Genomic DNA, 27,841 nt, shown 5'->3' with positions numbered 1-27,841 from the left:
GGCAGGAGAAGGAAACACCTCAGGAGAGACGCGGGCGAAGCTGCCCGGGGCGCGCCCTCCCTGGGCGGGAAGGAAGCAGGCGGCTCCTCCTCCCGCCCTCCTTCGCGGGCTGCGATGGGGTTAGGAGCGAGGGGAGAGGCTGAGCCCTGCTCCGGCCGGGCGCCGTCAGGCTATGAGCGGCGAGCCCTGGGCCATGCACTCCAGCAACAGCACGGGCGCGACGAGCCGGCTGGAGCCCGCGGCGGCCGAGCAGGAGGCGCCGGGCCAGCGGCCCCTCTTCAGCGCCGGCACCTACGAGCTGCTGGCGCTGCTCATCGCCACCATCGGCATGCTGGGCTTGTGCAACAACTTGCTGGTGCTGGTGCTCTACTACAAGTTCAAGCGGCTCCGCACGCCCACCAACCTCTTCCTCGTCAACATCAGCCTCAGCGACCTGCTGGTGTCCGTCTTCGGCGTGAGCCTCACCTTCATGTCCTGCCTGAGGAGCCGCTGGGTGTGGGACGCGGCCGGCTGCGTCTGGGACGGCTTCAGCAACAGCCTTTTCGGTGGGTGCCGGCGGCGCGGCCCCGAGGGCGGCTGTCTCTCCCCTTTCTGTCCCCTCTCAGCCCCTCGCTTCTCATTAGGTCCCTCCTCTGCGCTCCGCGCAGCCTCCTCGCCCCCTTTTCCCGGAGTCCTACAACCTGCCCCCCCCCAACCGTCACGTCTCCCCCTCCCCCCGCAACCGTCGCCCCCTCCCCTCAGGCCCACCACCGCCGCCGTGTCCCTCACCACCTCGCCCCGCGAATTTCTTCCCTTTATCAACGTGTCCGCCGCCGTCCGGAGAACTCCCGCTCCGTTTCTGCCACTCGCACTCCCTCGTAGGGGTCCTGGTGCTCGGGGTCCTTGCGGGGGTCGGAGCCGCTTGCCCTGCAAGGGGAGCCGGGGGCTTCCCGCCGCGGCGGCTTGAGGAGGCGGCGGGGTAACGGCCGCGTAACGGCCGCGCGTCGCGGCCGGCCGCCGCCTCGGTGGCGGGCTGCCCCGGGCAGCGCCCCGTGACGGGGTTGCGGTGAGGAAATGGACAGTGCTGCCGAAAACGAACCGGAGCAAACAGTAAATTTATCTGGGAGACGTTTCGCAGCCTCTCACGCTTGCCAGTGTTAACAGCAAACTCCTTGGGAAACACAGGAGCGCTTTTAAAAGGGGTTCCTGGCTGCGTTGAGTATCGTACAGATTTCGTGAACGTAAAAGATCATATTTTATAAAAGGAAATTCTAAAAGCTATGGATAAGGATCCCATACTGCTTCAGCCGTACCATCAAAGGGTCCCTAAACAGTGGAACATAGATTTCTAAGTCTGAATAGAGGGGAGGCTGCATCCCCCTTGCTGTAGGAGAGCACGTCTGCCGTAGGCAGTCAGATTTCTACCTAGAAAGTCAGCCAAAGGATGGAAATTATCGTGAATTTCTTTATCCATGAATGAAATTCAGGTATTGTCTTTCAGTCGTAACCGTTTCGCTGTTGGCATTTAGGAAACCACTGGGTCTTGTGAAATGGCTTTTTTTTTTTTTAGCAATGCAGAAGGAGTGCTTCCACTGTTTCTCCTTTTAAAAAAAACTACAAAATCTATAATGTTTTCTCTTCTGAAATTCTTACATACCCTTTACAGAAAGAAGTCGGCAAAAGAACAGTATGTAGTCCAATTATATGTATGCAGTCTGCTGCAAGGAATACAGATTTATTTTTAATGACAAATCATGTCGTAAAAATGTGATTGTGTTTCTAATGGTGAAAGTAAATGTTTGGCAGTCAGTAACCAAACTAAAAGTTTGTGTCACGTCTTTTTTTCTGGCACGGGCTTATAAATTACAAATGGATCACTCTGCACACGCAAACAATGTGTGTGCACTGGAAGTTGTCTCTGCTAAGGTATCTTGAAGTCCTTTGTAAGTTTTGCAGCTTTCAGGCATAATTTTTGTTTTACATGGCACTATAATATACCTTTGGGATGCTAGTAGAAAGGTGCGTGGTTCCTCATGATAGATTTGGCTGCTGCTGGATAGTGCAGCAAAAATCTTGTCTCGGAAGGCGTGGTGGATGCAGGATACATTTAGACTTTTGTGCGAGGTTTGGTATTGCATTTGCGGTGCACAGTTCTCTAATTTCCTAGTGTTAGCAGGGGAAGTACTACAGAGCTGATCTAACATAACGCTGTCTGTATCAGTCAATCAAGTCAAATACTTAAGATAACTCAAGCATCTGCCAACATCTGTCTCACACCCAGATTCTTGTGGACAGTTGAACATTAAGCTCACATAGAAGTTTTTTTTTTAAGTGTGGTTCTGTCCCTATTTTCCCTTGTGTGTTATGCTTATTATCTTTGAAGAATGTGTTTTATATATAGGGTCAGAAAAACAATGCATAGTAGGGGTCACAGGAAAAACAGACTATAATCGCCTTTTGTTATCTTCCAAAGATGAAACAAATGGAAACAAAGAGATATAAATTGACAAGCAGAATGCATGACCAGACACGATTTTCATTTCTTTCTTTGGGTGTGCTGCATACTTTATCATTATGGATATGTGCAGTGCTGACACTTTTCTGCATCTCTTTATGAAATATAATAATTATTTCCAAAGAAATGTAGCAATTCATGAGCCTTATTTACAAAAGGATCCAACCTCCAGATAGCATTACTGGTTCGCAAAATAGCGTCTTCCCGTTCATGGTGCCGTTATTTTCATATTCCACAGTAAGTTTCAATGGGAAGAATTTTCCATTATATATTAGAAGAGTACGTGTTTGTATGTGTGCAGGCTTTCACAGGGACGTAGAGGTTCAAATGCACCACCCTACCGTTCAGGAATATCTGATGCCTGAATTTACATTGTTCAGCTGCTACACAAAATGATTGAAAATATTTCACTTGGATGTTATAGTGGGAAGCTAACCTAATAAAGTCACTTCTAATCTTAAGCTTTTCTTTTGTACAGACTATCATTTCCACATTCTCAGTAGCAAATAGAAAGATTATTCTTTTTTCTGCATGTGAGGATAAGTGTTTTCCTACTTAACTGGCTAGGACAGCAGGGCACACTGGTACTGGAAGAGATAGTGGCCTGCAGGCAGCGTTATACTTGCTTTTTGCCATCTGGGCCGTTGCCACCTCAGTTTCTATTTTAATTTTTTAATGTCTGTGAAGAGTCCAGAGACCCCAGTGGGTTTTTTTTTTTCTTTAGAAGGGATGGGGGTAAGAGACCACTGACTGAGATTTTATTTAGAGTAACCAGATATTATATTTACAAATACACTTCTCATATTATAAAAGCTAATGTCAGCTATCTTGGGCAGAAAAAATATGGAATGTAATGAAGTCTCTTGGTTGGTTGCTTGGTAGTGCCAAGTTGCTTGGTAGTGACTCTTAATGCGTAGCTCTTACCTGTCCTTTGAGAACTTTGGGGAATACAAAATGCATTCAGCAATCAGAAGAGGTACAAAATGGACAGCTCTTGAAAGTAAGCTCCTTATTAACCTTGCAGAATAGGTACAGCTATGCAGACTTCAATCTCTCAGTATAACACAATGACCTAATAGAGCTGTTTCTAGAATAAAGTGGGGGTAGTTCTGTAACCATGGATGTGGAGTCTATTGAAACCTAACATTTACTCCTGTGGATATTTGTCTACTGTGATCAGACTCAGTCCAACTCGTTTTGTACTGAATGACCAAGCTTGTTTAGTTACAGGTATATAATTGCATTCTTGAGTATGAACTCAGACATTGCTCTGTGGCCTTTCTCTACTGGCCCTTCAACACTGGAGGTGGTTCGAGTTCACGTTGGAGTTCAGGTATGATGAACCTGATGTACTTTTTAATGGAAGACCAATCCCCAAACCCCGGTATACAACATCAGCTACCTTCCTTAGTTGTTAACCTTTATCCCGAGTTGACATATAAATGAGATGTCAGAGCAAATCTTTTAAATTTGAGGTATATCAGGTCGAAAAGCACCACCCTGTTCTGTGCCTGCACTGCAGCCTGTGCCAAGAACTTGATTTCTTACTGAGTTGCAGACCCTCTCCTAGCTCTGTTCCACTGCTTTAGTTCACAAATGTATTCCTGTCATGAACTCAGATTGCCTACTTGTGAAAGATGGATGGAGACCATTTTAAACAGTGGAATTATATTCGCCCTTGATATCTTCTCAGCATTTCACTCTTGGGCAAAATAACCTTCTAGTGATTTAAGCTGCGGTTTTCACTGATGGTGAGCAAGTTTGGGACACTTGATAAAAGCTGTTTTAAAAAAAATTGATTTTTATTTTTAATTCAGAGTAAATTCTCAGCAATTATTCTCAAAAGTTCTCAAACTTTTGAGTAAATTCTCAAAGTTGTACTGCTCAGGACTTACTGTTCATACTACTGCTGGCTGTTTTCTCTGGGACTTAAAAATTTTGCATTTAGTCTTTAACATATGCAAGCATTGGGGACACAGTGGAGATAGTCTGCCTGCTAGAATGCAGAAGCATATAAGCATTTAGACTGTTGAGCATTTATCCTTGTTACACAAGTAATAATCTCAATTTTTTTTCTCCTGTTGGGTTTTGCAGTCAAATATAGTTTAGGTGCATATGTTTTCACAGTAGAGGCCATGGAAAGAGCTTCTATATGCCATGACAAAGCCATTCTCAGCACATCATGTACTAGCATGGGGAAAACAGCACAGACTTAATGACTGCTGGCAAGTATTTAGTTTAAGTTTCAATGACATTGTTATGTGTCTTAGACTGTAACCCCTGTCTAATTTAATGAAGAAATAGCAGAACTCAGTGGACTAATAGATGCTCTATCCTGATGGAATAAAATAATTACTTCAGTTAAGAGATGTATTTAAGCTTTGGGGGTTACATTTCCGTGGAGCTGTGAGGTCAACTCTATACTGGTCCTACTGAGTTTGCCACCCATTCTTTATGTAAGAGCTTTTATGCCTTCTCCTGTCTGTAGTAGTTGATCTGGCTGCAGGTAATAAGGATAACTGTGTGACCCTTTTGTCTGATTTAGTAACACACTTCTACCCGGAAGGTTTTCTTTCTATCACTTGGAGCATAGGTTTTGGTTACAAGTGCTGGAGAAGATGTCTGACAGTTAAATGCACCCAACTATCTTTGTTAACAGATAAAGATAACAGAGAAAGGGAAACTTATCTGAAACAGGGATTTGTGCATCTGCTAGCTTTTCACAGAGGAACAAGATTTTTAAATAACAATGACTGTCGCAAAACTTGATGTGTGCAAAAGAAGCATGCATCCTTGGCCATTCACAGGCAGAACCATAACTGTCTGCTTTAATGCCTTCTTTACATGGGAATAGGTCCCAAGGGTTCAGAAGTAAGCTTGTCTGATCCTGCGGAACATACATAACCCTTAAGCGTGAATCACTTCAGCTACAAGTAATGGCAATTACACCATCTGCCAGTAGTGTTCTCCTGACGTTTTCTGATATGCTTAGTTGAGCAAGGGACAGAAGGAACAAAAAAGTGGTTGGTAACAGGAATGGTCTTGAGGAAGAGGGACCAAAATTGTACATGTGAGGCCATCTCTTGACATGAGGTTGCCTAGTAAGGGTGTAGTCTGGGATAGGCTTTATATTATTGAACCTTAATGGTTTGCGATTGAAGGAATGACATTAGTAAAGTGTGATTAGAGACCTCTGTCTTTTTTAACTGTAAGCTGTTCTTGTACAGGTAAATAAACTGCACCGACTGTTAATGTCAAACTGATCACAAATATAATGACACTTTTGGACAAGTCACAATCTGTATACAGCAGCTAGATCTTGTCGAACTACCAAGTAAATGTTAAAATTCAGAGACCTTAGACTCCTTCCAGTAGTATGAACTGGAGAAAGGGAACATTGGGAAGCTGTTTTACAGACTTTTATTTCCTGTGGAAAGCTTCAGAGTGCACAACTGATAGAGCACCCGTTTGCAACAGAACAGGTTCCTTCAGTGCTGAGGGGAAAAAAATTCACAGAGGTGGTTCTTGTTGTTCTTATTTTTAAACAAGCTCATTTTTTTCCCGACCATGGTAAAGTAAGGGTTCATTGCCAAAGATTATCCTGTGGTCCTGGCTTCAGTTACAGTCTAGGAAAAAAAAAAAACCAACTTTTAACTGTATATAATTATAGCTACTTCATCTAAGGCACTCTTCTACACACTGTGGAAGAATAACGGCCTGTACCATCCTCTTGCACTGCCAGTGTATGTTATACACACTGATTTAATCTCACTAAGAGCATTTGCTAAGGTTACCCATCAGACAGTTTTAGGATCTTGTCTTACAGACAGCAGGGGACTCACTCAGTATGCTTTCAGCTTTAGCTATTTATTTGAAATGAATTAATTGAACTTTGAAGAGGATTGAAATTTGAAAAGGTGCTTAATTCTACTGTAGCTTTATAGCAGAGCAATGTATGATAAAATAAGTTCGTTGCACCTAGTAAAAGTGATTTCCACCTCCCTAGATTTGACTGCAGATGCTAAAATTTTTTGAAAATTAGAAGTGATAAAGAGCTGTCATCTGAAGTGTATTATAACATTTCATTGCTGAATTCAAGTAGACTGACTATATATTACTAAGGTAATATAACATAGAGTGTAGTAGTACCTTGTTCTTTTGCCATTGACAAGAAGTTGCTTTTACTAAATGTTTATTACTTAGCTTTTCAAATGTGGAGAGAGGTGATGAGGGACTGCAGAAGAGGTTCTTTCCTCCTCTGTGACTAGATATGCAAAATACTAGTACAGCACTTGGACAGAGGTCAAGGATCAATTGATAAAAATAATTATGTGCCCTTTAACAGAAATCTTGATCTGTCTCAGAGTTGAATCCTATTTGCTACAGTATATTGCAGTTTCCCTGTAGAGATATTCAGTCTTCAGGAAAACATATCTCATATCACCACCTGTCCAAATTATAAGCCACATTTTGGAGGCAGTGTGGCAGATAGAATCCAGCTAAGTTATATGTGGCGTAGAGGGGACAGAAGCAATTGTTATTCTTAAAACTAGTTGAAAACTACCACTTTTGTTCTGAAGGCTTTGCAATATGTTATTCTCATTAGGGATTGTAAAGTCAGAATTGTACACACATTGAATGGGACAATACACTGCTGCTCAGATGTGTCTTCTGCTGTTCTCCCTGTTGACCTACATTGTGTAGCTGGAAGTATTTCATGATGTATCAACATTCATGTGACTTCTCTGAAAAAACACAGGGTACAGAAGAAATAGTGCCACGCATGAAACGTAATCAAACCTACTCCAATTGAAGTATTTCAACAGGAAAGCAATAAAGAATGACAAAAATGAGATTTTTCTTTAAAAAGCATTGAGAAATTTCTTCATCAAATAATAGTTATCCATTCTTCTCTAATATTGAGTAGTTGGCAGCAGGAAGAGAGAAGGAACCACAGCATAGGAATTGTATGCTAAGGGCTTAAACAGAAGACATTTTTATTTTGCTACACTTGACCTATACAGTTTAATTGGGAATGACCCCATTAATGCCAGTGTGATTGCCGAGGCTTAAATCAGAGCTAAAATTAGCTTCTATATTTCCTAAACAATGGAAGCCCAAAGAGCATTTATTATCAGTACTCTTGAGAAAAAGGATTTTCTGAGATGAAAATCTATAGATCAGATGAGCATTATCTGTAAATACAGAGCAACCAAGTCTTTCAAAAGGAGTTTGGAAGTCTTTGATTTGATAATAGGTTAAAACAGGCCTCAATACTTTGAGTCTTATACTTGAATCAAAATCCGTGGATCTCAAGAATAAATAACTTTAAGCTTAACAAAATTTGTTTCAGACAAAATACTAAAAAATTCTTTTCAAATACAAATTTTCGCTAAGAGACTCAAAGTAATGCATGCCCATATTTGCCTCATGTTTACGGAGAGAAAAATTTAGTTTGTCGTACCAGGGGCTAATACCCACACAATAACTATAATGGCTTTGTGTAGCTGGTGTTTTTTTTAAATCTGCACATATTTCATTATATTAAAACATGCAATTCATTCAGAATGAAATTTATATCATTTCCAGAAAAGCTGCTTACACAAAAAACCAAAAAGTGTATATAATTACGTGCTTTCCTCTGCCCTAAGCTACATAAGACTGAATCATACATAGAAGACAAATGGGGTCATTCCCATACAGAAACCATACGTAAGGTTTTTAGAAGCAGCCCAAGAACACGGAGGATGTGTATACCTACTGGCTAACGCAGGCCCGTTTCTTGCAGATTAGAAGTGCCACTGTTGTTCCCAATCAAGGTCTGGCATTATACAAAGCACAGCATTTCTCTGGAGACGGCACAAGAAACGTCACATCACTGTCCTCGTAGAAGGTCCTTGGCAAATCTCTGCCAAGGCTCGGCTTAACTCTACTAACGCCGTTAATTTCCCTGAGTATGATGGTTTTAAACTGCTGTTTACCAGCCAGCCAAACCTGACCCAAAAATCTATGTATCTTGATAGTGGAAGAAGGGAGGAAGGTGGAAGCCTCTGTTTACCTTAAAATCACTCAAAACCAAAGATACATGGTTGCTTCATAGAGTCTGTAATAGATTAATTTATTGAAAGAACTGGCACCAGAAAGTGGCATTTAGAAGTAGTGATAGAGTAGTGATAGAGATGTCTGAATCAGCATATATATTATTATGTAGATGCTTTGGGATTCATTATCCTTGGGCAAATGGATTATATTCTTGCTTCTTTAACAGCAGGACAAAACACTTACGGAATAACTGTGACTTGAGACCCTTGTGATCCTAGATTTGCCATCCAATTTGATTTCTGAGCTTGCAAAGAAGAAAATTAGCCGATGTACTTTGCTTATCGCCATATATTTCCGTCTCATCTTTCCTCTACAAAATGTGCAAATTGAAAGAATATGTTCACAGGCAGCAGGACTGAAAAAGAAATACGGAAGATAGGGAATTCAGAAGATGAGCCAGGTTACATATGTTGAAGTGTGGAAACAGGACAGGGATATCTCTGAGAACAGACTCTAGAGAATCTTTGAGAAGGTGACAAATATTCCACTTTTTATGAGAGATTTGTTTTGTCTAGCTTAACAGTCTAAGGTTCCTTTATTTGCCTGCAGTACCATCTCAACATTTTAGGAGTCAACTGTCAGCTCCTGCTGCTCAACAGAGATATTGTTCCACTCAGAAACTGCCAGCTCCGTGGTATAAGGGAATTATAGCATCAAAAGAGACACACTACGTAGCTGAAGAATATTCCTTTTACTTGGCATATGAAATGCCCAGGATCTAACATTGCCAAGAGATGATCCACACTGCGTTATCACACTGGCAAAAGAATCTATGAAAAGGTGCTGATGGTTAGCCGCCAGGAAGTTAAATACCTGCTTCATGCAGTCATTCATAAAGAGATAATATTGAGAACACACAAACATCACTAGCCTCCTCCCCAGAAAATCAGAAAACCTCAACCTCACAGGATATGGAGGCTCATAAATTGCTTAATTTCGTAACATGAGACCATCAGTACTAAGAGTAGTATCCACAGTGTCATCAGTGACATGATTACCAGCCTCTGTGTTTCGGTATATGAGCAGGTAAAGAACAAACTTTTACCCCTAGCCTGTTCTTTAGTGTTCAAGAGCTGGGATCTTTTTGAAGGTTGACATCACAGCTATATTCAGCACAAAAGAATCAATATTAAGTATTAATCTTTACTGCAAAAAATACTGTATTTTGCTGTATGAGATCCATAACAAGGAGGTTATGTTTTAGCTCTTGTTAACAAGCTGTTTACAGCTTTTGGCTTCCCTGTAGTATAGAATTCAAGCTGCTAATACAAGTTGAAACCTTGTCTTCACTTCTGTTTTAATATGAATCAGCTAACTGAAATTAGCTCTTCTGATTTCATTAGAAGCTTTACGGCAAAAGCAAACTTTCAAGTCTCCCTGTAATGCCTGGATCTGAATATGCAACTGTGACTGGAAGTAGAGTGATTAATACCATACTACTACTGCTCAGTTTTGCCTAGAATTGAATTGATAGGGAGACAATAGTAGGATTTGTTTATAAACCCTTAGGTGAAGTATTTTGTTTTGGCTTCTAGATATAGCAGGCTATACCAATTTTTCCTCTAACTTGAAATTCAAATGGCATCTAGATTGTGATCTTTGTGGAGGCTTGCATTCTGTTTAAAAATCAAGGTGGCTACAATTAACGATTAGTTATGTTATCCTTAATGATTTTTAAGTAGGGGGTTATGCCAGCAAGGTTTAGTGACCACAAAAAAAGCAGAGTATCTTTAATGCCCAGCATGGATTTCCCATCACATCCACCATATGTATAGTTAGTTGATGGTTCTACTAGTTAGTGCACCATCATATTTCAGAGATACTTCATTTTTCTTTGCAATGAATTTAGCAGGTTTCTCTGAACTACAAATAACCAATGTCTTTCATTGCTTTGTACACAATCCTGCCCTTAAGCTTCTTAACTGTGACCTTCCATCCCCTCCATCCATCCTTCCTGACATAAGGACTTAGCGTTAATATTGAGCAAACATACAGAGCTGTGAACTGGCCATAAGGGATGACCTCTTAGGGTGCAAGATAAGTCTTTTGTACAACAATGTTTTAAAAATTGCTATTTCAGAAGCTTCAGAAGAGTTATGTATTTGTTTCAAGTTTTAACTGTATTTCTGAAACCAATGTTACACTTCAGTTAATTATCTTGCAGAAAAAAAAGCCATCAAATTGAGAGGATTAACTTTTGTAGAAATTATTTTGATGTAACAGCTTTGAATTCAAGGGCAAACTGTTAAGGGTGTACATTGCAAGATTACTTGATAGCTATTGATTCAGCAACTGTTTTCTCTGAAGATGGAAAGCATGCTGTTTGATTACAGACTGACTTGTAGACCCCTGCAAGTAAGTCTGTTAGGGATAGCACTTCATTAGAAGAATGCCCCCTTAAGAAAGTGAGCCCTTGAATCCATTTGTGAGCTCTTTCAAAATGAATGACTTCTTACTGAACCCTCTAGTCTATTTGACAAAAGCTATGACTTTTGTATATATATGGAGAATTAGCAGTTACTTGTTAGCTGCATCTTTAGATGCCATATTTTTCGGTTATCTTGTTCTTTGCATTAATAGGTTAATAGAGTAGATTAATAGGATCCTAGACTAGCATGCAAAAAAAAGTCAGTAGCTTAAAATCTCAAAAGGAAATACAACTTTCTTGTTGGTTAATCGTAATCAAGAGCTGTAGAAGTTTTGGCAGTACTTTCTTTCTAGAATGTTGAATATAGCACAGCAGCTGCTTGAAACCTTCCCTTGCCATCAGAGCTAATTTCCAATTGTATTAATTTCACTTACCAAAATGTATAGATTTTCCCTTACACACTTCAATTTATTTATAATTTCCTCATTTGAGAAGAAGTTTCTCATCTTTGGAATCAGTGCAGCAGAGGTGCAGTTAATTATCAAAATAAGATATAAGTATCGCGCTGAAGACTTTTTGTTTGTTTTGTGTAGCTATTTGTTTGTAACTTGATGACGTAAAAAATTGCCTGCTATCAGAATGAATGTTGTACATGTATCCCAGGTTCAGTTTGAACAGACCTAAACAAGACTTTTATTGCTGTAAGTTAGTGTTGCTAGTTTAAATACAGTTTGTATCATTAGCGCAGAGGTGCCAAGTAGTTTCTTGCTTTCACCACTTAGAGTTGCACAACCTAAAAAGGCCCTTGGGCGTTTTTTGCTTTTATGGCTTTGCAGCTGCATAATGAAATTTGTGGTCAAAAACTGCGCATGCAGAATAGCTGACATGCCCAATAGTTAGGACAGTCAAATAAGATATAAGATTTCCAGTCTTTGCTTCAGATCAGTTGCAGATATGAACTTCAGTTCGTATCCACTTTAATGGTCTATCCAGAAGACTGTTCTAGAGTTATATGAGCTCTTCTAGGCTCTCTCTTTCTCAAAGTTTCTGTTAATGACATTGAGCGTGTTTGGGTTCCATATTGATGCAGAATAGAAAAAAACGCATAATGGTGAAAACTTCAAATTGTTTTCCATTCTACTCTTGCCCTTACCTGTACTAAAGTCCTACTTCATATTTATTTACGTAAATAAATAAATATATTATTTAATCTATTTAATGATAAAGAAAAAACTCACCAAATGCAAAACAGTTTGGACCTTAAGCTTCACTGGCTTTGAATGGAACATAAGCTCCAAAATAGTTTTGATACTTTAGAAAATGCTACCTGTTGAGCATTATTTATACTTTAGAGTTAGTTGTAAAAGGAATATTTGAAATATTTACAAGCTGGAAAACTATTGCCAAGAATTAGTTATTATTCCTATCAGAAGCAAGAGCTCCCCAGTTTGTGGTGTGAGTTGTACAGCTCCTTGTATTTTGAGGAATTAAAGAGCTTGTGAGAATAAAATTTGAAAACTTGAAATCACAGGCCTACACTTAAAATTGCACAGACTTCACATGGAAAAAACAAAATAAGTTGTGTCTTATACAGTTTTTTGTAAGCTTTATTTCTCTTCTGTAATGAAAACGGACTAATTAACTGGTTAACATGAAGTATATGGGAACGGTTCTAGAAAAAGAACAAACAGATCCTTACAGAGTAATGGCTGTTTAACTTAGGTGGCAAAAGAGTTACTCTGTAGTATTTTTATACAAAAATATGGGCAAGCAAATTTACAAGTTTAATGAAGTTGTATGCATTTTATGGGAGTGTTTTGTACACTTACAATCTTCTCCAGTCTGATGTGATAGATTACAAATATAGCAAACATTGCATAAGCTTAATATTAAGAGGGTAAAGATGATAATCATGTTCAAAACATGTCTTATGTGTTGCTCTGAATTCTGTTTATAGCTGCGTTCTTTCCCCTTTAAGTTCCACTAACCAAGGTGGGCAGTGGCTGACTCACAGTTTTTCGGTTTGGTCTTCCAGATGGCAGATGCTCCTAATGATGTTTACTTGTTTATTTTAAGTTGTGCTGACACCCACCCACCCCTGTACATCTACTGCTCTTAATGAAAAACGGAAATTTCTCAGTGAAGTCAAAAGAATATCTTTTTTGTAACATGAAAAAAGGGGAGAGCAAAAAGGCAGTACAGTTGTAAAAAGGATCCTATGAGTTAAATTGCTTCTGAAACGCTCCTGATATTACCCAGAGGTTGTTGTCCCTTTGGCTGTTTGTGTTCCGCTCAGCAGTGTCTTAATGTTGAGAGAGGCTGCCTGTAGTTCAGCTCAGCTCATTCTGTGGAACGAGTTTATTGGTATCCCTCGTCTGAGAGTTAAAAGCTGCTTTTTTGTCTGTTTAAAAATCCGTATAATGCACGCTCTCAAGGTAGCTTCTGCCCTTTGAACACACTGAAAGTTTGTTTTCTTCAAAGTCATCTGTAATGCAACCCGTCACAGAAGTAGCAAGAACAGCAAAACCCAAATGACTCCTGAACAGCACTATCCACAGCACCCTCCACCAGAATTGATTTTTTTTTTTTGCAGAAGTTGTGGGCTTTATCTTTCTAATATGTATGTTAAAACTCACTCCCTTGGGACAGATCTCAGTATTCTTGTCGTAAGTGCCGATATTTAGAGGTACTGAATTCCCACTGACTTTCCTGAGAATGCCAAGGACTCAGTAAACTGTTGCTTCTGCACACCTACACTTTCAGACTATTCAGCCAAGCATATGTGCTTTTGATTATTTTGTACGGCCAGAACTCAGTACTCATGTACAAAAATAGATGGGAGATACTAAGAGTATGTGGGGATGTTATTCTTTAAATAGAACTGTAGGAACCTCGCGTAGCCAGCTAGTCTCCCTGGCCTTCCAGTAGCGGGGAAAGAATTATCCAGAGGCTGATAAGAGCAAGGGATTAATTTAGGAATTTTGACCCACCTTTCTGAGGAACTCTTCTCTCTCTCTACAGATCAGAAAGCCTCAGTGCACTATGTAAGCAAACTGAGGCTAGAACTCAGTGATGTGAATATGCCCCCATAAACCCATCTGTGGATGATTTTAATACCCATCAGGGAAATAATCACTTATCTGTTTGTACAGAAAAACAGGAGGTAAATTTCTTGCCTTACCCAGTGTTCAGGAAGTGGATTGCATTCAATTGCACAAAACATTTAGATGAGCTAGTATAACAGCATAGAATCTGACATATATAATTCTGTAATCCTCTTCTAGTACTTGCTAAGATCTTGCTTAGGTCCAAACACTTCGATCTGATTTCAGCATATTAGGTCCTTGAAAAGAATGCTGCCATGAAAGGCTTCCTGTGTGCTTGGTATAAAAAAACCCTCAAGTCTTTTGGAAACCCTCAGGCCCATATATGCTAGTCCAGTTTCTCTCTCAGGCTGTGAAAAAGAAAATCTTACAGCAATGACTTATACACACAAAAAAAAACCTATACAAAACTCATTGTGAAAACAGTATGCCTTACTTTCTGCATATCCAGCAGTGTCTGCTTCTCTTTAAAATAAACGTGTAAAGATAACAGATGCCAAAAATGTACATATTAAAAAAACTAAGAAGTTTAATGTTTCATTTCAAAGAGTCATGACAACGATGGGGCACTTTGTCCTTCAGAGTGGGAAATCTTTCTGTTCAATAAAATTAATCAAGAAAGCTTTCTAATCTCATCACATTTAAGGAGGATGCTCTTCTAATACTTTTTGGAAGAAGCAACTTTCTTACTGCAATATTGAAGTATATCTGCTTGTGAGGTACTCTGTTAGTAATATGATGTTAGTAATATGATGGCTTTGCTGATGGATACATTGACCCAGAGACTGAAGTACTGAGGTTAAGTGTTTCTCTAGATTTTGCTATTCTCAGTTGCCTTCCTAAAATTCTCGTTACTGGTGCTTGAGGATGGTATTGTTAATTTGTCTTCCTTAATGCTTATCCTTTTTCAAGTGAAACAGAGCTTCAGATATCTGTGATATCCTTCGAAGGTATCTGCCAGGTATAACAGATGTTTTCTTTTTAACTGTGAGATCTGCATGTTTAACCTTCTCATAGCTGTCTAAATGCAGGTTCTGACAAATACCTATCTACTTGAAGAAATGAGATACCATGTTTATGTGTGACAAAATACCTATGCTTCTTATTAGAAAGAATATACACTAACGTAGAGACAGATATTTGCATAACCTCACAGAATGCTGTGAAGTAAACCCATTTGTTTTTAGCATGTGTTATTTAAGAGACAATATATATGAGCTTGATTAGTGAATCACAGCAGAGATTTTAGTTGACTGACACATGCATGATGGGCAGATTAGTTCTTGATTATTAACTTTCACAGACCACTGAAACCAAAATCCTTATATCCTAATTAAGACAGAATTGCCTTGACTTCATTAAATTATAAAAGCGTTTGGCTAGGGCAGTGCTGAGACCTGACAATAACCTCTAATTTCTGTCATGACATATTAATAATAAGTGTGAAGTGAGATTGAGGTGGATAGGAAAGAAAGAGAATACACAAATAATTGAGATGAAGACTACGGTATTTCTATGTTAGCAGCAAGATAAAAAAGGACAGTCAAAATAAGCTGATCTCTTCCAGATGGGTTTTGTTCAGCAATGTAACACATTGCTTTCCCGGTCATTGTTTTGAGCACATACCTTTCACTAAATCTTAAGAGAAGTCAGAATTCTACTGGTCATTCTGCTCACATTAAAGGTGCATTTCTACACTTTCAATTGTTGAAGGCTTTCTTTGACCTTAATCTCAACTCTGAATTCCTTAGGTTCCCTGACAGATGTTGTTATTGTTAATCATCTTATCTTTATATAGCAACTTTTTCTTTAAAAAACCTTGGAGCACAAACTCTCACTGAACCAATTAGTGTTTAGGAAAAAGTATTAACTGGGTCATTCTTCTTTCTTGTCCTACCTTTTGGCCATCGTACACCGTGGGTCAGATTCCAGTACCCTACCCTGAGTAGTTCTGAGGTTAGTAACCCTGTTTGAGTTAGTACTTAGTGAGAAGTGAGATGTCACCCAAGAAGCTCATCAGTGTTAGATTCATAACGTGCACTAGCTGATTTTGAGATAAATATTTCCTCTACTGCCAGGTTATTAAGAGGACTTCAGTCCAATTTGCAATATTTGTGAATGATTAAATTGATTTTCTTTATCTTCCTTGCAGGAATTGTTTCAATTATGACTCTCACTGTTCTGGCTTACGAGCGCTACATTCGAGTAGTCCATGCAAAAGTGATTGACTTCTCTTGGTCCTGGCGAGCTATCACATACATCTGGCTCTATTCATTAGCCTGGACTGGAGCACCTCTTTTGGGCTGGAACAGATACACCCTGGAAATTCATGGATTAGGTTGCTCAGTGGACTGGAAATCAAAAGACCCCAACGATACCTCCTTCGTGCTCTTTTTTTTCCTTGGTTGTCTGGTAGCACCTGTTGGGATCATGGCCTATTGCTATGGCCATATTCTATATGCAGTGAGGATGGTAAGTTGATGCAAGTAAAAGACTTCTCGTAATGAATATTTTCAGTGAAAAATAAAGTGCATAATAGTCCTTGAATGTTGACACAAGATAGGCTGATTGTGTATATTAAGCATGGATCAGAGCCTGAATTTGCACTTTCCATTCAAACTTTCCAACCTTTAATGTTCATCTGTGTCTGGAAATGCTGGAAAGGCTGTAGGCTTGGAGGTGAAGCAATATAGAGCTGCCAAGATCTATTTATTATATAGTTTTACTGGGAGGTGAGTCACAGATAAAAGGCAGGCTGGTGCACTGCTCCTACCCACCGCTCAACAGGGAGCAGAGCCTTCCTTAAAACAAGGGAAAAAGAAAAGTCTGGTTGTAGTTCTCACTGGAAAAGAACTCCTCCTCTCCTTCCTGAGAAGGAGGCTTTTCTCACATCTGAGCAGTGGCATCTAATGGCACTCCTATGTGATGTGAGCAAAGAGGAATACAGAAAACTCTTTAGTCAGGCTCCATTTCAGCTGGAGGGCGTTGCTATTTGCCCTGCTGAGAGGTAGGCTTCCCCGTGGACCCAACAGCAGTCATCAGTTGGCCTGTTAGGCCAAAAACTAGTGCCTAATATAAACACAGTCAGAATTGTAAAGATTGTACTGATATTATATCCTTGAATTAGTCTGGAAAGACTAGGAGCTTCTTGGCTGGCTCCCACTGACTTTTGATGAAAATTGGACATCAAAACCTCTTGGGTGTTACTTACTATTTCAGTCAAAATTAGTTGTCTTTATTAATGCAATATTCTGTTTTCCATTTATGTGACTCATTTTTGCCTCAGTATCTCTAGTAGAAAGATGTTCCTTGGATAAATTATTTTGGTCATGCTCATTCTGTAATGATTCACACTGTGATTCTATTTTTTTGGTGGCAAAAAGGCAATATGAAAAATGCCTCCTGCAACCTAAAAAGTATCCTGAAGTACAAATCTGATAACATAAAATGTCAGTTATATAGTTTTTTAGAACAATACGAGGACATTTATTAAGCATTTATTCTATATGCTGTGTATATTTTGTGAATGTCACTCCTGAGACAATAACCCCGTAAAACTCTTCCAAAGAGAGTTCCAAAGTCCAGTTAAACCAGTTTTCCACCTCAAGGCAACCCATTCTAATTCGTCCAGGTCTTAAGTTTCAGAACGTGTTAATGCTTCATATTCTATGGACAATCAATCTGATGGACCCATTTAATTTTGCAGTCAACAGTATTGGCACAACTGACAGCAGCTAGGGAGAACATTGACATACACATCCCATCTTTTTCCCGTTTTATCATATTCGCTCAGGTGAACTTTGGAACCTGCTGCATAGAATTCTGCTTCACACCAGGATTTCATAATTTCAGAGTTGCAAACTAATTGGTAGGGCAGTATAGAGAAATCTGTATTTATTAAATTACCATCAGCAATCTTTAGAGGGAAGAAACAAATCTCCGGGATTGGCTACACATTCTGACAAAGGCTGGGAAAAGAGGGACCACTAGATGTAGATTGATCTTGTTTATATTGATAGATAAGGGCAAATTAGTTTTCTAAGATACTTAGAATGAAAGTGCAACATATTTTGATACATCGTTGGATTGGGTGTTTTTTAGTGGATTTACTTCTGTGTTTCTCCTGAGACTATGTTTTAATGTTATTCACCGTACACAATGAAAATTTTGAGAAGTATGATACAAGCTTTCAGAAGAACTAAAATAAGGTTCTTAAAATAAGGTATATGGTCTCTGCCTAAAACTAAGCCAGGGAGTTGGTTGTTTACAAATAAATGTAAAACTGATGCTTTTACTTTACCCTTTTTCCCTTTTCTTGTACAGCTTCGCTGTGTAGAAGATTTTCAGACTGTTCAAGTGATAAAACTTCTAAAATATGAAAAGAAGGTGGCTAAAATGTGTTTCTTAATGATTTCCACATTCCTTGTTTGTTGGATGCCTTATGCAGTGGTCTCCCTGCTGATAACATACGGCTATAGCAACCTTGTAACTCCAACAGTAGCTATCATCCCATCTTTCTTTGCCAAGTCAAGCACCGCTTATAATCCAGTCATCTACATCTTCATGAGTAGAAAGGTAGGTACATCACAGACTTTCTTATTTGAACAATTATATTGGAACTGTGTCTATGGCCCCGTTTTGGAATTCAGATCTGATTTACTTTAATCTGTAATGCCCAGATTTTTTTATTTGAACAGCTAGGGTACAGGGGAAAGATTTAGTAGAATTAAAATCCCATACGGAGCTTAAAGTACTACACTATCAGAAATTGGCTTTTAGCTGTCTGAATATATGCATGAGCACTCATGTGAAAAGGAGGGGACAGAATGTGAAAATTTTAAGCCTCCAATTTTGACGGTTTACCAGTGAAGTGGGGTTGTAACTGGAAAATCTGATCTGAATTCCCCCCGTACTGCATGACAAGTCCATCAGATGAAATTCAGACTATCATACATTCAGACTATCCTGTTTTCAGTAAAAACTTTCCTCTTTTATTTTCCATTATGGCAAGATGAGGACTGTACAACTCAGCATAGTGTTTGAAATAAGTATGTTTTACTTACAAAATACATGGGAGACAACCTGTTTAGAATTTTAGGAAGACTAAGGTTTTGCTAAGAAAAGTAGGATGTTTCATTACTGTTAAGATAACTGCAAGGAATTAAATCATTGTGTATATATTCCAGTTCTACTTAATCCTTGAAAAATTACAGGAAGACACATGCCTGATATGCTGACTTTCAGGAGCTCAACCATGAAAAAGAAAGAATATTGCAAGCAAAAGTATGTATCCAATCAGTAGGCATTTGGAAGAAAGATTAGGAAGAAAAGTGACATTTTGAAATTTTGTTTAATCTCAAATGGAGACAGAGGTGTATCTTTTTGTGAATTTAAAAATGACTAAAAAAGTCATTTTAAAGTAGAAAAATTAAGTGTATTTTTAAAATATCATTTAAAAATTTTTAAATGAACATTTTAAAAGCCTTACTGCATTCTTGTGGACCATTTCCATCTTAATTAATTTGCAACTTTGGGTGAAAAAATACTACACCAATAACATTTCTCAAATCTTTATTCTACTCAAAGCTAGAATCTCATGTGATTGACAGTAAAACGTATTTTGGAGATAAACTACATACAATTAAGAAAAGAGATATGTATCTGTGTGGAAATTAAATTTTAGTTCTGTCTGCTCTTGTAGTCTTCTTTATGAGAAGTAGACTGCTCATTTAATGGTAGTTACGAGCTCGTCTCAGTGTTTTACAGAGCAAAATATGTCAATAAAGATATTGAAGCTAGAAAAGTATGCATCTTTCTGTAAATCATTAGTGCTATGAAGACAGACACTAAATGTAACTGAGCTGCACTGGTGAATTCATTTACGCATTAAAATTGCTTCACTGTAACGCAGAACATTAACTGGAAATATAACATGCATATTGTAAACCTTTACCAAGGTTATATAGCGGTAGAGTTACCTAGAGCTTCAGTATAATAGAATCACTTGACCAAAGATGGAGAAATATGAATGATTTCTAGAAGGATTTCCTTTTATTTTCATTATCTTTGAGCTCATTATAGACACGGAATTTTGTATGACTTCCTAAACTGGTTTGCAATTGTCAGGGAGCAGGCAGGACCATCTGTAGTGATAAGGCAGGACTGGGGCTGAGCCAGGCAGCCAGGCCAGTGGGTCTGGATCAGCAGGGTACATGGCCAGGCACAGGCATAGCTGCGGTGAAGCTCAGGCAAGGACCAAGCACAAGGGTCTGAGCTCTCCTGAGGGAAGGTAGGAGGCCACAGGTGTGCCTTCTCGTACCTTTTTCTCAGGCAGCTCATTTCACAGCAGCCTGATCCAGTTATACAGCTACACCATATCAAAGCTGGCCCTGAATACAGGGAGCTAAAACTCAGGGATAGAGGGAGAAGGAAGAGGTTACAGAACCTCTGCACGTCAGTTAGGGCCCTGACAATGATCACATTCAAAGAGTATTTTTCAACAGAGTGATTTTGATATAGTGGCTTTGATTTTGTCTCTAGATGTCAGACGGATTAGCTTAATGTGAAAAAGGTTTTGTAGGCTCTGATACTCAGAAGCAGATTGAGCTGGTATCCGGCACAAGGCTGGTAAAGCCATAGCCATGATAGGAATGGGTCAACTAAATATGCTTATTGGAGATGCACGATGAAGTACTTTTCACTCACTGCTCATTCCAGATTGAGACCAAAACATTAACGTTTTTGCTGGTCTTCTGGGTTATTTTGTCTTCAGCAGGAATCCTAAAGCCTATTCTTCCCTATAACATCAGGCTTCTATCTCTGGCCTACTCTAGCATGCTTGTGCTTTCTCACCTCCATGCTGTTCAGAAGTACCGTATTATCTCTGAAATCTTCAAGGCCTCCACTTGACCATTCTCTTGTAACATGATGATTCTTTTCACTTAGCATCAGATAACCTTTCTCTATCATCTTGTAACAGATCTGCTATAACAAAACCAACCTTGTCTAAACTGGCATGCCAGAGCTTCTTGTTTAGTAGCTAGAAAAAACAGTCAGTGACCATATGAAGTAATCCTTAAAATCACTAAATGGCAGACTGTTGAGAAAGAAGTTCTCCTACCTTTTCAGATAAAAAGTGGGATTTTTTTCCTGTTTGTTTGTTTTTGAAGCGCTCTCCAAGCATTCCAGGCATATCTTGTTATGGGTTAGTAAAAGAGGAGGAAGTTTCCCAGCTATTTATTTCTCGTAAACCAGAGAGTTTCCCCAAAGGATCATATTTGAACTTTAGATGTGTACAGACAGAACCACTGAATGAGTGCATCCTTTTAACCCTCACACTTGAGTACTTTGTTTCGTGAAAGTCGGACTGTAGCTGGAGCATTTAGTACAGCTCTGCTGCTAGAATTGTTCTAATCTACTGATTAGACCTGTCACTGAATAACTTGTGTCATTGAACCACAAAGTAGAACAGAACTGCCTGGATCATAAGTGATTTCTAGTTAGCTGAAAGACTTCAGTTCCTTCCTTACTCAAAAGGAACATTTTAGTTCCATATTGCCCACTTCTGAAATTTTATTTTACATCCATGACATTCAGTGCTTTTGTTAAAATGCTTCCAGAGTTATGTTAACGGAAGAAAACTTCATTTTCCTTTTTTTCCCCTTTCTTCCTTCCCTCTGCATTCTCCTATGAAGTGTTTCTGAGAACATTCTTCCCCTCCTAGATAAAACTTGTGATATTTTAATACCTAAAAGTGGCGGCAATACCTATGACACATTCTGGAGCCTGGTCTTCTGTTCTTTGTAAACTGCAGAGCCTGCCCTTGATAAAGTATTAAAATTGCATTTTAGTGCCCTCTAGTGGTCAGATGACCTACTGAACTCTCTGGTGTGGGGAAAAAAGCTACCCACTAAAAAGCCAGCACACTCATTACACTGAAGATAACAACTAAGAACAAGTTGGAGAGGCACAGAAATTGGTTATTTTGAGGTATTTTCTATATTACTGTCTTCACTGGATCACACATGACAGTGAGCAGAAATTGTAACTTAATTCTATTTATTCTGTTCCGCAGTTTCGACATTGCCTTTTGCAACTCCTATGCTTTCGCCTGATGAGATTCCAAAGGACTGTGAAAGAGACACCAGCAACAGGGAATGACAAACCAATAAGACCAATAGTTATGTCTCAGAAAGTAGGGGACAGGCCAAAGAAGAAAGTGACTTTCAGCTCCTCCTCTATCATTTTTATTATCACCAGTGATGACACTCAGCAAATAGAGGACAACAGTAAACACAGCGGGACAAAAGTAAATGTCATCCAAGTAAAGCCACTATAGGGATGAGCTGAAGAGAGGTTAAACTCTAATGGTCTTCAGCCAGTGGACTAAAACTGGTTTCAGAGATAGCGTCTTTGGCCTACCAAAGGAGACCATATTTATAAGCTGTGAAGTACTGAAGAAATTCTGCATCTGAAGCCCTGCAGGCAGTTCAGTTGTGGTCACAGTACTGAAATCTTTATCATACCTAACTTGTTGGTGGATGTTTTTACTCTGAATTTTCTTAAAGCGTATCATAGTGGTTAATGGTTTGTACTCTAGCTAGAGGCCAGTAACAAGAGGAGTACCACAGCAGTCTATCCTGGGACCTGTCCTATTTAATATCTTTCTCAGTGACCTGGAGAAGTTGAGTCAAGTTTGGAGATGGCACCAAACGTTGGTAGGCTCAAGGGCAGGGCTGCCATTCAGAAGGACCTGAACCAACATGAATGGGCCAGCAGAAACCTTATGAAATTCAACAAGAACAAGCGCGAAGTCTTGCCCCTGGGAAGGAAGCATCATGTGCAACAATACAGGCTGAGGCCTGACTGTCTGGGGACAGCTCTATTGAAAAGGACCTGGAATCATGCTGGGCAAGCAGCTAGGCATGAGCCCACATTGTGCGCTGACAGCAAAGAAGGGCAACAGCATCCTGGGCTTTACTAACAGGAGTATAACCGGCAGAGTGAATAAAGTGGTTATCCTCCCTGACTCAGGGCTTGTTAGGCCACATCTACATCGTGCCTCCAGTTTTGGGCTCCCCAGTACAAGAAAGACATTTATAAACTGGAGTGAGTTCAGCAGAGGGGCATGAAGATGATTGGGGGCTGGAGCACTTACCTTATGAGAAGAGGCTGGGAGAGCTGGGCTTGGTCACCCTGGAGAAGAAGAGTCTTCAGGGGAACCTAATAGCAGCCTTCCAATACCTACGAAGAGGATTTAAGACGACAGAGCCAGGCTCCTGAGGGCGATGCATGGTGGAAGGATGAGAGACAACAGTCATGAATTGAAATGAGAAGTTCAGATGGGATGTAGGGAAAAGCCTTTTCACCCAAAGGAAAGCCAAGCAGTGGAACAGGCTGTCCAGGGAGACTGTGCCATCTCCATCCTTGTAGGGTTTCAAGACCTGACTGGATAAAGCCCTGAGCGTCCTGGTCTGACCTCCGAGCTGAGCCTATTTTGAGGACTAGGTTAGACTAGAGGTCCCTTCCAACCTGAGTTATCCTATGATTCTGTGATCTGCAAACAGTCCCAGTGCACTGAGTTATTAGGAAAAGGGGAAGAGTGTTTAAAGCTGACTAGGGTTTAGTGGGTCTGAATCTGAGCTTTACAGAAAAAAAAAACAAAAGTGATATCTACAATTACTGGGGCTGCGGTTAAAGCAGAAGCTGCTCCATGTACTCTGCAAGCCATTATCTTGGTGCTACCTGGTGGGAAACCTCAGCTATGCTGTGAGGAAAATCATACAAATGAAACTACCAATGAAAAAAGGTCAATGAAAAGGGAGAATCAGAAGTTTTATATTACAGTGTAGTGCTTTATGCATCTTCCTCTTACATCTTTTTTTTCCCTGTACATGGAGCAGGAGCCTCCTCTGATACTAGTCATGGGTATATCGAACCTGTTGTGGCACTTCAGCAAACGTAACAGAGAAGAGCAAGGTTGCTCTTTCCTAAGTTGCAGTATGAGTAGTAGTTGTTCTACTTGGAGCTCAATGGACAGAACAGATGCAGAAGTTTTTCTCACGTTTGTGAGTGCTGCTGGAAGAAAATGGCAACAGGATTCTGTCCCAGACACAGCTACCTGTCAGTGCTGGATTAGTGAATTAGATTCAGTTTGATTCTCCATCACATCCATTACACTGATGTAACTCCTCTGCCTCAGTCTGCTAAATGGGCAGTGAACATCTGTAACATGCAGCTTTTCCGTCTTGGTGAAAGCTGTGAGAAAAGCAACTGAAAACGATTTGCTTCCTCTGGAAGCTTCCTCTGGAAGCAAATCTTCTAAGAGATACAAGGGGGACACGCTGAATAACTATCAGCACTAGCAATATTGACATCATGGCCAAGAATAAAAATTAAAAAAAATCAACAGTCCAAATACAGAAGCTTTCAGCTATTTCCTGGGAGTAGTGAGTGACCTCAACTCAGAACAAGTGACTGACTGTGTTTGTGCCTGTGCTTTTGAAGAGGCAAATTCCTTATACATGCACCTCTCTAGAGCATCAGCACTGATAATCCGTCTTTCTGGGTCATATTTAAAAACACATACAAAGTCCACTCTGTTTTCTAGATTGAATTATATCATCTGAGAGAAAACAGAAGATAAATACTTGTCTGTGTTTCATGTGTGTTATTTTTGTTTTGCTACAGATGCATAGATAAATTGCCTTATGATTTCAAAGATATGCCCTTACGGAGTGCGTTCGTTTCAATGTCAAGAACTACATCTTCAACCAGTTATCACTAATTCTGTGTGCATTTATATTTACCAAAGGGAAAAAAAGGTAGCATGTAACCATGTAATTCCATGTAACGCTGAATCCTTTTAACAAATTGTGTGATTGATGTCTTAGCATTTTCTGTATGTTGACCCTTTGATGAGCGATTAATGTGTTCTGAGTGAAATATTTTTTTCCCACTGAGAGGGAGATGATTTAGTGTCACCACCTACTGGAGACAGCTTGGAGAGTAACATTAGGTACTGGGAAAACAATAACATTTCAAGATTCCAATTAATTTTTGTAAAGAATGAGGATATAGTGAATCTCCTTTAAAGAGAAACTGCCTGCTGTTCAGATTTTCTGAAGGTAATATTTTAGCAATTCATAATAACGTTATATGAAAACATTTTGTAGCTGATGTCATGCATTATATTTGCTACTACAGTACAAAGCACAATTACAACTGTATAATAATATAGGAAAATCAAACAGTGAAAATTATTGCAAATTGGTTATTTTAGCTACTTTGTCCAAAACAGTGGCCTGAAATGATAAATTTTATAAACAGTTTAAAGTAATTTGTTCTTATAGCCTTATAAAGTGTCACTAGCTTTAAAAGTGTGGGCATTCTAATTCCTTGGCCATGTGCGGTTAGCATACTGCTGTCCCGTTTGCTCATCTTTTATGATAGATTAGTTTCTGTGGTTAATTGCAGCACTGATACAAAACTTGCAGCCAGCTACAGAATTTAGGAATTGTAATGATCAGTCTTAGTGTGTCACAAGGTTAATTACAGATTTGCCTTCTTTCTTCATTTCAAGTCTTTCTTCAGTCTATTTTAGGGTTGAGTTATAATTGGTTAATTCATTCCAGTGGAGATGCAGAGACTTACCTCGGACCTTTCTTTTACCATTACAGGCAATGGAATAGGAAGATGCTTAGCATGTCATACATTTGGACCATTAACTATTCCTAAAGTAACAGAAATACAGGCAGAGAAAGAGGAAAGGGAGAAGGACAAACTGTGAAAGGCAAAAAAATGAGAAGACATGAGAAGGTGACGCTACAGATAGAAGTTTTAAATAATAGTTGATAAGAACTTTTACGATCCATTCATGGAAGGGAAGGTGACAGGCATGGTGAGTATCGTGATAGCCTCAGAGCCAACTCCATTCTTTTAACTATGTTGTTTCATTGATTCAAGCATTACTGGAAAAATACATGACAATTTAGCTAGAAAGCTATCTGTAACCCTGCAAATGCAAAAGCCTCAGACAGTAAAATTGACTCCCTGCAGGTCACGCATCAGACTCCATTGGGAGGCATTTCTACATGTCCTGCGTGCTGCAGAAGGGATCCCCTCACGTCCTGTACTTCCGAGGCAGCCATGAAACCTGACAGCGCATGTCCATACTCTTGCCAACACAGGTGCTTCTGCTGCTGCCCTGGATTTCATGGAGCCTAGAAACTGATGGATCTGTGGTGCAGATCTGCTCCACAGGCTTATGGCCTTTCCCCTTTTTCAGCTCCCAGAGGAAGCTAGATTTGTGCTGAATTTATCTGAATGTATCCAGAAGAGACGAGTTTTATACTCCTGAGACATAACCTTTTGTAACAATGATTACATCAGTCAGGAAATCAGTAGTCACAAGCATTATCCATTAGTGCTCCTGTCTTTTGCATAACTGCAGTATTAGAGGATGTTATTTCCTGCTGAAATACCCCACAGTAACAGCTAAGTGAAGTGTGTATTCAAGCACTATGTTGTGCTAAACCATGCAGAAAGATCCATCTTTAATAATATGCTTACCCTTGGCTTGTATAAACAGCCTTCAGCTCAAGAACAAAATTTGACTGTATAGCTTTCAGAGGTAAAGGAACAAAAACAAGTCTAATAATGATGATGGAAGATTTCAGGAACTTACATTTGACCCACATCTACCAGTTTAGTTTGAAAATATTCGTTGTTATATAGTTAAGAATCTCTTTTAAGGAGTACAAGGCATCTGCAGAAACTCAGCCTGTGCTGGAACTTGCGCATCTGTTCTACACACAAAAGCGATGTCAAGGCTAGATGAAGTAGAAAGCGTGACATGGAATTTGAAAAACAGAGAACTGGGAGGTCCAGTTTGGAGTGCTGGGGCAGATAGGGGATGGGAGGATAAAATGAGGTTTGTAGTTTGAGACACTGAAGGTGTAAAGAAAGAGGAAAAGGAATGGAGGTATTCTTTCTCCTGTGCTTAAAGCACAAGGCTGGAGTGCTGATGCCTTTATGTTTGGCAATGCAAACATCCACCAATTTCATTTAAGAGTAGTATCCGTTGCTGCCAATGTGCTTTGGAAAGTCTCTTCTGTAAAATCTAAAAATAGTGCACCCAGGTGTTAGAAGAAAAGATTTTGAGAAACCAAGACCCAAAAATGTGACAAAATAGTTAGGAAGGTACCACAAGTTGGAAGCCTGAAAAGCAGTTGGCTAGTTTTTTCAGACCTCGGTGAATGAAACGGCAACGGAAGAAGCAATAAACAGTAGAGAGCTTTTGTATCTGTCTTTGCAGAAAATTCGAGAAAATGTGTTTTTTTCAGGTACGAAAAATATAAATTAACACCTTAATGGAAAAGGTTCAAGAACATAAAACAGAGCAACGGATTTGAAGGGCTAGATGGTGTGGACAGAAGGGCAGAGCACTGAAGCATCTGAGAATGACATGAATCCTGAGCAGTGAGAACATATGTAATAGGTTGAAACTAGGAGATGAACGAACAGCTTGGGCAATACAACTTGCACTAATGGTAATCTATGGCATTAATGTAAACTGTACTGAGACGTGATGTAGTCCATTTCACTGCAGTTAAGGAGCCTATACAATACAACACTGATTTTTTGACTCTCATGATGAGAAAGAGGAGGAGGAGGGGGTTAGGTCGAAACTAAGAAGAGTCCCAGATGGCAGGGATGACTGTTCCTGCTGCTATTAAAGGTTGGGGTCTAGCTGCCCCTTTTGAATTGGACTGG

At 39.6% G+C, this 27,841-nt stretch overlaps 1 protein-coding gene across 1 annotated transcript; it reads left to right on the top strand.

The window, feature by feature from the left end:
* OPN3 (opsin 3) lies at window positions 1-25,194 on the top strand. Its single transcript, XM_068939281.1, has 4 exons — window positions 1-545; window positions 16,221-16,540; window positions 18,392-18,643; window positions 22,143-25,194. The coding sequence occupies exons 1-4, from the start codon at window positions 173-175 to the stop codon at window positions 22,404-22,406; spliced, it is 1,209 nt and encodes a 402-aa protein (XP_068795382.1). The 5' UTR covers window positions 1-172; the 3' UTR covers window positions 22,407-25,194.
* Window positions 25,195-27,841: the final 2,647 nt, after the last annotated feature.

The sequence above is a fragment of the Struthio camelus genome, chromosome 3 (genome assembly GCF_040807025.1).
Source record: "Struthio camelus isolate bStrCam1 chromosome 3, bStrCam1.hap1, whole genome shotgun sequence".
NCBI lineage: Eukaryota > Metazoa > Chordata > Aves > Struthioniformes > Struthionidae > Struthio > Struthio camelus.
Note: the sequence above shows the minus strand (reverse complement) of the source record. Positions and strands in the feature narration are given on the sequence as shown.